The sequence below is a fragment of the Podarcis vaucheri genome (assembly GCF_965113315.1).
Source record: "Podarcis vaucheri genome assembly, chromosome: 3".
Classification (NCBI taxonomy): domain Eukaryota; kingdom Metazoa; phylum Chordata; class Lepidosauria; order Squamata; family Lacertidae; genus Podarcis; species Podarcis vaucheri.
The window spans coordinates 79,187,336-79,201,409 of NC_138761.1; the positions used below are offsets into that span (position 1 = coordinate 79,187,336).

Sequence of the window (14,074 nt, forward strand, 5' to 3'; positions counted from 1 at the left end):
TACTCTTGGCCATGCTGCTGGGCTAGATCGAAAGTGTCATCCAAAACAAATGAAGGGCACCACCATCTACCTTGCAAATTTATTCTCCCCCCTCACCAAACCATTTAAAATATATTTTCTCCTCAGGAAGGTTCTGGAAACAAGCCTGGCTGAGAGAAAAATAGGCTTGAAGAGGGAGGTTTTTTTTTAAAAAAATGAGAGAATCTATGGTCACTGTGATAGAAAAGCACCCCTTCCTCCTGCCTTCACTTGTCATTTTTCCAACCCTACCCTGCATTCATGTTATATTAACATGTGTTTGGGAACAGTTTACTGATCCCTGCTTGTGGCTGGTTGCAGCTACATTATGTGGCCCATACTAATTACAGGATGAGATCATGGGGTTTACTTTGATGCCTGCCAGTTTTTGAAACATTGCTACTTCTCTCTTGGTAGTCATGGGGCCTGTGGGTTTATTGGTTCTTGTGTATGGGGTTCATTTCACAAATTGCATTTGCCCCAAACTGGAATATAATATTTTCCTCTAGTTCTAGCCTTGACCATAGCTATCTATTTAGCATCTGTATTACTGTTAGATGAGGCTACACTTCAGAATAGTTTGACATTTGAAAATTGCATCCAGTGCAGAATGGATCTGCCTGCTTATTAACTGGCATTTCCTGTAAAAGGCACCTTACTCCTGTTCTGTATGATTAGCTGTGGCTGTCAATTTTTTTTTTTTTTTTAACAAAGCCGGGGATTCAGGCTATACCACAGCCTGGTTATAAAAAGTTGCTTAACCTTTTGTTGAGTATGTTGTCTCCTTTTGTAGCAAGTAAATTTAATAGCCCCGGGACAATGTGCCAATCAGTGCCAAATGCTAAATAACTTTAGTAAAATTTTCTGTTGAAGATACAGAGCCGTACTTAAGATCAGAAAGCATATATAGCCAATGCCACATCTAGAGTTGGAATTGCATTTTTCTGATGCTTTAGCTCTTATCTTAAGCTCATGGTGGGGAACCTCAGGGGCTTACTGGGACCATCAAATCCTCTCTGTATGGCTGTCCCTCTCTCCGGGCCACACCTCTCACCAGCCTTGCTTTACACCCTCCTGAGGTAGCTAGAATGTGTCATTGAACTGTAATACTACCTCTTGCTTGCCTGGGTTGGAAGATTATATAGATGTGTTTTACACATACACTACTTATTCTTTGGCAATCACTCATAACTGAGTAAGCTTGTCTTCCATGAACACGGTCTTAACAGTGAGTCCATAAGTGACTGTGGAGGACAATTCTGGATCCACAGGTCCTTCCACAGTAAGGACATAGGTTTCCAGGCCGGGGTTGATCACAGTGAGGGTTTGCCAAATGTGCCTTTCAGTAGGTGACCAGTAGATTCATATCTGCTGCAGCCTTCATCTGTCTTCACAGCCGTTGTAACATACCACTTACTATCTTCTGCTGATTCTGCCATTGAGGACTTCTTGGATCATTCTTTGTCTAGCTCCTCCCCTTTGACCTTACCATCTTGGGTGACCCTGCTGGGAATACAAGACTCCCAACGGCTTCACTCACAGGGGTCATGGGAACGTGCAAGCCCACTCACTATGACAAGGTGATGATCCAGCAAGTGACCATCACACACACACACACATGCACACACACACACACTTTTGCCTGGTTGGAATGTAGTTTATTGTACAAAGCCAAGAACCACATCCATTGTCCCAGCAATCACTTGCAAGCAGCCCTCTGGAAATTGCCCATGAGGAAATGAGGCCCTGAGGCAAAAGCAAAAACAAAAAAACCACCCCCCATCTCTATCTTAAGCCAAGACAAATATAGACTTCCCTTGTAGTTTCTTCAAATCTCTTGTTTATTTCCCTTGTTGTGTTTCAGCCTGCCATACATTAACATAGTTCTGGTATTCCCATACTCTCTGTTAGTTAAACCAGGAATAAGCACTAACAAACTCTTTTATGTGGAATCATCATTATCTGTAGGAGGTGATCAAGGGATCAGGCAGAGCATGCAAATTGGCTTGATTTTTTCAGTTTTTTATGTACCTGTTAGTCGATTTACCCCCAAGAATGAAGAAGCTATTGGTTGATTTTGATGAAAGAGCCTGATTTTAGATTTCAAAATTTTTTTGTTTGTATGTGCTTTCTTTGTTGATAGGCAACAAATACACAAATTGGAAAACCTCATTCCACCAAGTTTATCTGACTTTGGTAAGTTTTTTTAAATGCTTCTAGGTTGTTTGTGCCTTGCTATATATTTTTAGCAATAAATATTTTGTTTGTTTGTTTGTTTTAAATGGAACCTTCCCCTTTCCCTTCCTCCAGTATTCAAAACTTATGAACTATACACAATTTTGATGCACTGACTTGATATTTCTCATAAGTGAGCCCTATTAAAAATTGCTAACCTTTAAAAGAAAAACTTTGTTATTGCAACAGCCATAATAACCCAACGGGGGCAGGGGGGATCACAATTGGCTTTGTCCTTGTCCTCACCCATGGGTAGTGGATCACTTGATTAAAGTGATGACAAATGCTTGGACACAAAGTGTAGCCATCCTTTGGCATAATGGATAAGTAAAGAACACCGTCAGTTGGCTAATACATTGCACATGTTGAGTTGGCATCCATAAAACATGGTCTTTAAAAATGTTTTGAAAGGTGCATGCCAAATCCTAAAGCTCTTTGAAGCATTCACGTGCACATGGATGTACCCTGTCCTGGGATTGTTTATGATGAAGGGCAAGATAAACATATTTTAAATAAATAAAGAGCAAGCATGAGACAGATTTATTGCTCTATACACAGGAAGATTTTTGTCTACAGTTTCCCATGCACATCCATCAGTGCAAAAATAACTGAGGGAGGATCAATCTTTACTCATGCATTTAAGCTGTTGGATCAGGACCAGCAAAGCTGAAGCATCAGATGTACTACAACTTGTTTCCTCCGATTCTATTTTAGCTTTTTGAGGTTCTTCCGTTTCTATCTTTTGTATGGAATTTCTTTCATTAAGGTACAGTTCTGACATTGTGTATACATCAGTGCCACTTTAAATAGTGAGCTGTCAGTATGTAGTAACATAACCATCCTAGTAGTGTTTTCCATGTCACAGTAGATCTCTTGGGTATTTTTTAAAGGCATGATGTGTGTAGTAAGCTGCTGCATGTAAACAGCTTCTTTGCAGAAAGGTTTCAAACAGTTGCCATGTGGCCGCTGATTATTTCCCCTTATGTGTTAATGTTGTTGTCTATAACTCTTTAATTTTATTTAAATTGAGTGTCCATATGACGTGATAGAAATTATTTATTCCTGTTTGTTCATTTGTATTTTTTATAATCAACTTGCACTCTGTTTCCCCTCCAGTTTGGGGAAAATGGGTTATGTCAACGCAGCATACCTGAAAGCACACATTCCTAATTTTTGCCTTGGTTTCAGGTCAGGCTGCAGAGCTTCACTGGGAAGCCCAAAACATCAGGCAGCAGTGCATTCAGTTCCTGCAGTATGTGAAAATGTTCATCTTCAGGTAGGTTGTCAGACATGGTTCCTGTTTAATTTTTGTTTGCATAGTTGGTGCTGCATGATATTACATGTTAACATCTTCATTCAGATATCTAGTGCCACACGAAGCAGAAGATGAGTTGCTTCATCCATTTGAAAAGCAGGAAGCACAATTCCCTTCATTACTTGTTGAGGAACTCCATTCTTTGACATTGCACGTTGGACACCTGCATGAACTCTCTAGTTGTGTTCTTGGAGGATTGACTGTTCCACCACAAGCAAAGGTTTTGACTCTACTTTTTGTTGTTGTTGGCGCATATAGACATTTCTAGTAGGCACATATTATAATTTCGAAAAGAGGCATTATAAACTTGCTGGCCAGTTATTCTTGCAAGTTCTCTCTTATCATATTGCCAAGAAAGGGACATTTTGTGTATCCCACCAGGGCAGTGTTATAGCTTATGGCACTATATTAGCACTAACCTAAGACATGCACCTGAGTTACATCACCTAGTGGGACAGATAATTCCAATATTGTTTAGTAGTGCCACGGTGATATTTGCATGGTGGCTATATTTCTTGTGATAATGCTAATATGGCAGCGAAATGATTGAGCTGCCCATCATTGCTTTCAGTCACATACGTTTTTGGTAGAATATTTTAAAAGTCCACTCTAAGTAGAACTTAGTTAGATCCAGTCTTGTGTTAACATTTTGATAATAAGTTACACTTCATGCCCCATTATAAAAATTGCAACTCCACTTCCAGAAAAGGAAAAGTCATTTTGCCTTTTGCCTGAACATGCGACATTTAAAACCAGGGGTGGGAGGGGCAGGGGTATACCCACAAACACACACATGGAGGTTGCTTTTCAAACCTTCGCATAGTTAGCCTGATAGTCCTGGTAATGAAGGGTTCCCATTCATAGGAATGTTCTTAAGCTTGTTCAACCAAAGTCTCTTTAAAATATTCTTCAGACCTTCATGCTAATCATGCACTCATCTGAAAGAAAGAGCCTGTGAACCTGGGGTTATCGGGAATATTTTTTTGCAATGTTTTCTTTTAATTACAGTTATTTTCCCCATCATGTCACCTGATGCATCTTCATCTAGACATCCACTGGTCATTGTTGGAAATTCTTCATCTTCTTGGTGAAAAGATGCCAAGTAGGTTTTGCCTTTGCAATTCAGATTGTTCTTTTGCATTATTTGTGTGTTGGGTTCTATGGGAGATGTTAAACTCTTTGGTTCAAAAAGCACATGTGCAAATTATTGGGAAAATAGGAGTCTGGAAAGTAAATCAGCACATTTTTTAAATTAAAAAAATCATTTAAAAAGTCAATTTATCTCTTCACAGCAAAACTCAATTTTTACATCAATTTAAATGACAATATATCTATCCACAACTTATTTTAAACCAATTAAAGCATATTATTTGTCCTATTGATTTCAGTGGAATTTCTGATCTATTTCTGCATGTGGGCGTTCTTAATCTCATCTTTTGGCTAAGAACCCCTCACTTAATTTGCACACATGTGTTAGTCTTTCAGTACAACCCTAAACCAAATCTATTACTTGAAAACAAAAGTTAGTCTTTAGTGTTCTTAAATTCATTTGAAAGGCTAGCAACCATGTGTACACACATGGCCAAGCCAGCAGGCCCCTGTGCAAATTGACAGGATATTCAGTAAGCCCTTGCTTATTGTCCCTTGGACATCCTCCCATTGTGTTGGGAGTGAGTTGAAGTGGAGAAGAAACCAGCAGGTTGTAAGGCAAATCCAAAAGCAATGCTCAGCAAGCAAAAGGCTTCCATTCCAGTGTACTGGTACCCTTCCAGTACAAAATGCAGGTCAATTTATAATGGGAGCCTCTAAATTTTCTCCCCATTTACTGCTGAAAGAGTGCATTTCTCTGTCTGTGGAAGGTCCTGCCCTCCGAAATATTGTGCAGTGGGGTGGGGAGAGTGTCTGTAATTTGTGGAAGGACCATAGCTTAGTGGTAGAGCATCTGATTTGCATGCAGAAAGCCTTTGGTTCAATATCTGGCATGCCCAAAAGGAGTTGGAAGAGACATCCTGGAATGCCTCACATGTTCGTTGTAGATAATGCTGAACTAGACTGACCAATGACATGGCTCAATATAAAGCAGTTTCCTATGTTTGTAACTGCTCTAACCTAGGAAAGTATTTCTACCTCAAACTGGAGAAATTGCCCTTCGACTATGTAGAATTTCTCAATTCTGTTTGTGAATAAACTGCAGACAAAGTACTGCAGTACATATCATTGCTTTTATTCCTTGAATTGCTTCCATGCCATTGCAACAATGTATAAAACTGCTTTATTAACACTCACCCCTGGTCAAATGGGGTAAAAGCTGTATACAGTCATACCTCATGTTGCGTCCGCTTCATGTTGTGTCTTTTTGCGTTACGTCCCACGGCAACCCAGAAGTACTGGAACAGGTTACTTCTGGGTTTCACCGCATGGGCAGAAGCGCCAAATTGCGCTGTGCGCCTGCGCAGACGCAGCGCTTCTAGTTGCAGACATTTCACATTACGGACTGGCCTCCGGTACAGAACCTGTCCGTAACACGAGGTACCACTGTATGTTGTCAGAGCAGTATGGAGAAACCATATCATTATGATTTTGGCTGAATTAAACATACGCTGTAAAATTTCCTTTACCTGCTGCAAAACACAATGTCAGAAAACTAAGGACAAATTTGGGGTAATCCCCCCCCCCCCCGTTAACGTTTTCTTTAAAAGAACATAAAAAAAGGATGACTTGCTTTTCTTTGCTCAAATAAAGTGAAAGTATGTATGCATGTCTATGTCTGTATTCATAAAGTCAATATCAAAGCATAAATTTCCTTCATTTCCTTTTTTATTTTCTAGGGCAAACAGTATATGCTCACAGGTTCTCAAATTTAACAGGTGAAAATTTAACCAATATCAGTTTGTTTGAAGAACATTGTGGAAACCTCTTCTATGATCTGATAAGTTTGGCAGCTAACAGGTATACAAAGGTATAATGATCATCTTATTTTGTAATGTTGTACGAGTGTTGCATAGCTGGCTCTTTAAAGCTAGACAGTAAAAGGAGTTTCCTATCTGAATTTAGCTTTTCATCAAATCCTTATATTTTAGCTTGTATTAAAGGACTATATCATTTAAAGACTCTTGGTTAGGAACTGTTTATTCACCTCTACTTGCCAGCTGAATGAGGAAATAATTTTGAGGTGTATTTTTGCCCTGAGTTGAAATAAGCACTGTATTAAAGACTATAAGTAGCAAAAACTGCTGTAAATTATACAAAGTTGTAAAAACAGCAAAATTGAAGAAACTGTTTGAAATCACAGAATTTAGCTATCCGTGGCTTCTAATTCAGATTGTATGTAAACATATATATTTTTAAGTATTTTAAAACGCTTTTCTACTGCCCTTCATCAGATTTTCTTCTCTGCCATATTTGTATGCCAATGCAGTTTAAATTCTTAAGTATTAGTGTTATCATTATTTTTATATATTTCTAAGCATTCCATCCCCAAATAACAATTGAGAAAGTGGAAATAATGTTACCATTAAGATCACTCCTTTGTTAACACAGTTTGTTGTTATTTAGTCGTTATTTTACTTTGTATTTTAGCAATCTTATCCTTATATGAGAACATATTTCTAAGTACTGTATCCGAAGAAAGCTATGTTTGGAAGACTTTTAATATGCACTGAGTTTCCTTTGCCAATCTTCTACCTTCACAAGTTCCAGACAGCAAAAAGCTTATTAATAACTTGGGTGATGAAAACGTTAACAAATAGAAAAGACACCCTTGCAATTGTGTAAAGGCCAGTCTAGCATGGCATGTAACAGCAAGCAATATATAGCTAAATATAATGCAAAATAATGTGAAACTTTTTTTTTTTTTAATTCTGAAAATAAATGGGAGTGGTATCTAGTTGCTGTATGTGGCTACAATACCACCTGCTGGTGGATCAAGGTAAAACCCACTTGATTAAAGATGGCAGACTAACAACTCATGAAATAGTACATTGTTTCAGAACAGAAGTAGTGATTTTGTTCTATCATGTGTTTCATTAGGGCAGTGCTGTTTGTTCAGCACAGAGTTTGCACTGGAAATGTGAGAGCTCTAGGTAATTTGTATAGCGCTTCTTAAATCTAAAATTAGCACACTTTGCTCTGAAGGTGCGTTATGCTCTGTAGAGTTTCCTTTCTAGCATGTATGTTTTGATTTGCAGTGTATTAGTAAGGTGAAAAAGCTCTTCATGAATCCTTTCACAAAAAGTAACAGCTATTTGTGGGATATGGCTTGTGTCCAGTTAGAGGCATAAATGCATCCCACTGCTGTTGGTGAATTGAGATATGAACCGTTTATAACCCAGCTGCCAATTCTCATCTGTTAGGGAGTTTTAAGGAAGAAATAGATAAGTATTTTATCTTTTTTTAAAAAAAAAAAAAAAACCTAGGTGGCAGGGGAAAACACAACTTTTATCACAGACCCTTTTAAAAATATTAACTTCCTCTTTAAAAAAACAACAACCCTCAATAGTCAAAGTATGTTCCACTTTCTGGCTTATTTAATCCTTTCACATTTAGAGTTACCCTACTTTTCCATGTATAAGACGAGGTTTTTTTACTCTAAAATAATGTTAAAAAACGGGGGTCTTCTTGTACACAGATAGTTCATAGGGGGGACAGGTGATTGGTTGCACCCGCGAGCTTGTCAGTGGTGATTTGGTGGGTGATTGGTGACTGGGGCAAGGGCTGCTTTGGATTGGCTGCTGCTGCGGTAATTGGGTGGGTGGTTGGTTGCCGCGGCAAGGGCAGATTTAGATTGGCTGCCGCTGTGGCAATTGGGCGTGCGATTGCCGGCTGCTGTTGTTGAGCGGGCAGACGCTTATTGGCTTCAGCAACGTGAGTGATTGTCAGCGTTTGTCAGTTAGGTTAGTGATTTTCTGCATCCCCCCCCCCACAAAAGCTCCGCAAATATGGACAGTCCTCCCCCCCAAAAAAGCTCAACAGCTCTGGGCCATCTCCAATTTTCTTAAATTTGAGTCCCCAAAAATACATGGGATCGTGTTATACATGGAAAAATACGGTGTTTTAATGACAATATCTTAGCTATTTCCTGCAGTGAATATTTCTAAAAGTGTTCATATGTTAAATTCCACTATTTGCTCTGAGGAAGTTGTTTGTTCATCGCAGGTAAGGCCCTCTGAAGCTCTAACTAGTCACCACTACCCTTGCACATGTGTAAAAGAATTGTGGATTATGCTTATTCATCTGCTCAATCACAGAAATAAAGGATCCCTTACAGAGGTAAGACTCGTTGCATGACTAGCATGGGTAATACTCTATGAAAACAATTGCATTTGAAACCTTCAGATATTCGTAGATGGATGAACAAATGTCCCAAACTATTTTATGTACTGTAAGCATTCTTTTACACTTGGTTCCATTCTCTGATAATCTGTAAAGGGGTCTGTGTTCCTTTAGAGGCAGAATGTGGGGCAGGTGGGCATGGTTTGGGCCAAACTGCCTTACAGGGCAAATTGGTACTTGTGCCAGGTCTAATCAGGATCCTGGGGCAGTGGTTCCCCATGCCTGGTTTAAAAGGATCACTTTGAGAAGCGCAGCAAGTGATCTACCCACGGTTGTCTACAAGCTGGTAAAGGAAAGCAGCAACAGAAAAATTATTACAAGAGATGGATAGGGTGACTGGTATGTGTGTGCACTACATTATAAAATTGAACTTCTTTTTTTAAAAAAGCTGAGTGGCTTTCTTTTCATTGCAGTCTTTTTGGAGCTGTTTGAATAACATTCTAAAGGATGTATTTGAAAAAAAGAGGGATACAGAAGCAGTGTCTGCCTTCAAACCAATTCCATGCAAGGACTCCCTGACTTTTTGTTGGTGGCTTATAACTCACTTGGCATTACTTCACCATGTTGACCGCAATGGGAATGTAGATGAAAAGGTTGGTTTGTTTTTACTGCTTTCTAAATCCTCTCATAGATTTTTAAATGTTTACTTAGGCCTTGTGCCATAGATAGATTTTTGGCACACATGCTGATAATGTTTGCATAGTGAGTTTATACCTTAAAAAGATACTCTCTTTTGTGATAGGGTAAAAAAAAAAAAAAGAAGAATCAGGATTCCTCTCTCCCAATCCCCACCTACCTACAAGTTTGGTTTTTTTACCCAGTCTCTCATGACATTATTTAGTGCTCAGGATCCTTACAAATACTAAGTCTAATATGGAACTGATAAAATAGTCCCACAGTATTTCCAATCTACACAGGATTGAATTAAAAATGTTTGTTTTTTTCTTTACCTCCATGCCTTCTCTTGAAGCTGTAACTTATCTCCTACACCTATTCTAACATGAGGGTGTGCCTGGCATGTGATAAACATATCATTGAACTGAGGAGACTGGGCCAGCTTTCAGCTTAGAAAAATAAATCAATCACTGAGCTGCTGCCAAAATTTGGGCTGTTTACTGATTATTCTGAAAAAAGTTCCCAGCTCTCCAACTTCTGTCTCCTAACCCTAGACCTTGACAGTAAACCAACCTTTTGGGGCCAGGTGGGCACATTTTGAAATCTGAGATACTTTCATAGAAAACAGCTGGTTGGTTCAAGGTGGGTTTTCTTTTATTTTTTTTAGGAAGGTGGAGTGTAAGGTTTTATAAATTAGATTCCTGTAGCTCTGGGAGAAGATATGCAGTATGGTACTAGTGGCGAGCTGGAAGAGATGGAATTTAAATAGGAAAGTTTCTCTGTCAATAAGAAAGTATGAAGCCTTTTTTAAAACTTAAAGAAGAGAACATATAGATCATATGTATCTTTCCTCAGCTACAAAATAGTCCACATTATCGTATCCTTAAAGGCTACATTCATAAATGTTTAAAACCAAATAGAATAGTAATATTACCACTTTTGAACATTGCAGGGGTCAATTTTAACGCTGCTCTGGGCTATTGAAATAGAGTCAGAATGACTTCAAGCTAAACATTCTTGCCTTTGAATTGTCTAAAATGACTACTTTGTAAGATATGCAAAGAGTGGTTTCCAGCTGAGCAGCTTAGCAGCTCAACAGGTGAGCCAGAAGAAGAAACTAGTTTTCTCCTGACATTGTTAAAAAGAAATACTACCCATATACTTAAAAGTTGTAGTCCAAGTTATGATTCTTTTACTAAACATGACAGAAGAATACAAAATGATCTTCCAAGCCCCTGGCTCCAGACCATACATGTGCCTTTTTGCACAAATAATAGTATAAATCTTTTTCTTAGACTGCAATGCTGGTATGTAGTGTGAGAGTGAGAGTGGGGTGTTCTGGAATTGCTTGCATACTTTTTTTGTTTGTTTCAAAAGGCAAGGCTTCTTTTATCAAAATCAGCAAGCTGAAAGTGGGATATGGCAAACTGGTGACAATAATTTTCAATATGTCTTTGGTCTATTGGCTCAGAATTGTTTAATAAAGAACTTGTGAACTGCTTCATTGTCCTTGATTCAGGTGCAGGAAAACTTTTCTTCACTCTTTGTAGACCATTACAGCTTATTACAGTGGTACCTTGGTTTACGAACTTAATCCGTTCCGGAAGTCTGTTCTTAAACCAAAATGATTCTTAAACCGAGGTGCCCTTTCCCTAATGAGGCCTCCCGTCGCCTGTGCCCTTCAACCATTCTGATTCCATTCTTAGACTGAGGTAAAGTTCACAAACCGGGACACTATTTCCGGTTTTGCGGAGTTTGTAAAGCGAATAGTTCTTAAACTGGGCTGTTCTTAAACCGAGGTATCACTATATACATTAAACAGGGGAAGTCTTGTAACAATGTTACCCACTCCCATGAAATTACTTGTGCTTAAGGATGGCTAGAACTAACTAATGGAACCAAATTTCGTATGTTGGTTGTGGTGTTGTAGAAAGATAGATTTGATAGCTACGATGCACATTAACAAGTTTCAGCTGCTCTTGTCAGTGCCAGATTTACGTATAAGCTAAACAAGCTATAGCTTAGGGCCCCACTCTCTTGGGGGCCCCTAAAAAATTTAAAGGGGGGAAAAACTGGATGTACATTTCCAAAATATAAGATAAAAAACAAATAAAATAAAACCTACATACAGCAACAGTGTTTTGTGTTGTGTAGACTCCTATTTGTTATGTGCAAATGGCTTTAGGTACCTATTAGGTCCATAAATTACCATTTAGCATATATTCAACATAAAAAGGGACAATTTGTTGTTGACAAAGGACAGCTGGACATATAAAGGACCCTATTACCTTCAGTAGCTTAGGGCCTCATCAAACCTAAATGCAGCCCTGCTCTTGATACTTCAGAGGTAGTGCAGTAGGCATGTATTCTGGATTTTAAAAATTAAGAGTAAAAAACTGCAGTGTACTTCTAAGAAAAACAGGTAATTTTGCTATGTGTAATGAGTACTTTTTCTGGCCTATCCATACTACCGTAAAATATATTTGTTCTCTGTGAAGACAATAAATGTTTTGCCTATTAATCAAACTTAGTGGAGAAAAATAAGTGTTCTACATGCCCATTTGTAGCAATAATTAAAAGAAGGTAAATATCACTTAGCTTGCTATGCATAGCTCACTTAGTATTTGCTTGCCAAAACCAGATATTTATCATTCAATATGGTTTTTTATTCAGAAACCAATAGACTCTAACTGGTCCTTTGTGGAAGATCTATTGAAGCAGTCCATCAATAGTCAAGTAAGTATGTTAAGAATCACAGGCAAGTTTGATTGGGCTGATTTGGGGACAGAATGTGAAAATGATTTTATTCACCACATTGCTTTCAGAAATCTGGTTTCTTTAACTCAGGAGTACGAACAACCTTGATGATCTGTGTGAGCTAGGCTGCTGTGTAGTTTCCTTCTTGTTAGTGGTCATACTCCTGAGTGCTTGTGTTTTGAAGATAAATTGTCAGATAGGGTGGGGGGGCTGGGGAGAGATAATTATCGTGGACGTATTACTTGGTCCCTTTGACAAGATGTATTCCGAATAAGAACAGGATGCTTAGAAAATGTAAGCTCTATGCTGAATCTGAGGGTATCAGGTTGAGAGACGTGATGGGAGAGATAGTCTATTGCATTGAAAATTCAGCTATATCCTCATCACAGCAGGAAGGTGACTTGCCTTGCTGAGCAATTTGTCTTACAGGCTTGAATCAAACTCTTACTGATAAGGTTGTAGCTTCTGAGCACTCACTTCATACCTTATCATTTTTCTTTCTACAGAGCTGTTAATGCAGTACTTTGTGGCCCAGAGGTCAAAACTGACCTCCTTTTTAGAGTGCTTTTAAATATGCTGTACATGTTAACACGTTCTCTGTAAAATGTGTTTTTAGGTTGCGTGGCACAAATTGTAATTTATGTAACATCAGCTATTACAAGAATTTCTTTAATTTGTTTGTATATTTATTGCATTTATGAGGTGTCACATAAAATTTACTGGGTGTCCTATAAAGATATGTAGCAGAGCACTGGAGGCCAAGTAACGGCTTTTCTTTTGGCTTTGTCTAGTCAAGAGCTACATTTAACACTACGATGGTGTTTTGTGATGGGAGTGAGCCTTGAACTTCCATGTTCTCTCCCTCTTTCTTCCCCTCTACTTCTGGCACAGCAGTGAAGAGATCAAAAACTTTCAATCAACCACAGTTTAGGGTTCCATCCAAACACTAAACTGTGGTTAATCTCACCTATGGTTTGTTTAAAACACACCTAATTCATAATTTGTGGTTTAAAGCTGACTTGTTTCAAATAAGACATGTTTAAAATTAGATGTAGTCTGATGGCTTCAAGTGGTCACATTTAATTTAAAAAAACAACAACACAGTGATAGCTTGCAACTGCTCTCTGTAGCTGCTCTTCTGGAGGGGGGAATATGTGAGCCCAAAGGCTTTGTGGGCTCATTTCCATGGTTTATTATATTGTCTTGACAGAGCCAAAATGTAAGCATGTTATGATACTGCATTAGCATAATTTTAGTATATCATCTAGATTTTTTTACAGTGCATGTCTACACAAAGGTAAACCCCATTGAATTCAGTTGGACTCACTACATTTTAAATGTTTATAGGACTACAGCTTTACTATTACTCTGCAAGCTGCTGTAATTATATATATTATATTAAAATTATATATTTCATATAAAGAGAGAGAATAGGTTTTAGACGATTTAGCCATTTATTACTGCACTTGCAATAATTGTTGGGGTTGTTGTTGTTTTTTTAAAAAAATGCTGCTATTATAATTTGTTTTTAAGGCTAAACAGAGTGTTTGTTATAAGAACAATGTAGGGCGTATCTGGCTGCTGGAGTTATGGGAAGTGTTTTGTAGAAATTAGATCCTTTACAAGACTGTTTTTGAGAAAGCTGTTTTCCACCTCTGGCTTAGCTATGCAATCAAATGATTTATCATGTGATGGATAATAAAGAAGAGCTCCAGGTTATCCAAAACTATTTGTTCTTGTTTTATCTTGGAATAATTAATAATGTTTACCAATATGTCCTGTGAAAACTAAAAACTAAAAGGA

The 14,074-nt window shown here is 38.2% G+C and overlaps 1 protein-coding gene across 2 annotated transcripts in view; it reads left to right on the top strand.

The window, feature by feature from the left end:
• The window catches only part of MMS22L (MMS22 like, DNA repair protein), a 73,919-nt gene that overhangs the window by 8,080 nt on the left and 51,765 nt on the right, over positions 1-14,074 (top strand). For both annotated transcript variants that reach the window (XM_082216611.1, XM_082216612.1), the window contains exons 4-11: positions 2,162-2,214; positions 3,442-3,529; positions 3,614-3,788; positions 4,577-4,670; positions 6,397-6,527; positions 8,723-8,836; positions 9,313-9,492; positions 12,188-12,250. In XM_082216611.1, coding sequence (XP_082072737.1) covers positions 2,162-2,214; positions 3,442-3,529; positions 3,614-3,788; positions 4,577-4,670; positions 6,397-6,527; positions 8,723-8,836; positions 9,313-9,492; positions 12,188-12,250 — 898 coding nt within the window. The remainder of the gene's footprint in view (positions 1-2,161; positions 2,215-3,441; positions 3,530-3,613; positions 3,789-4,576; positions 4,671-6,396; positions 6,528-8,722; positions 8,837-9,312; positions 9,493-12,187; positions 12,251-14,074) is intronic.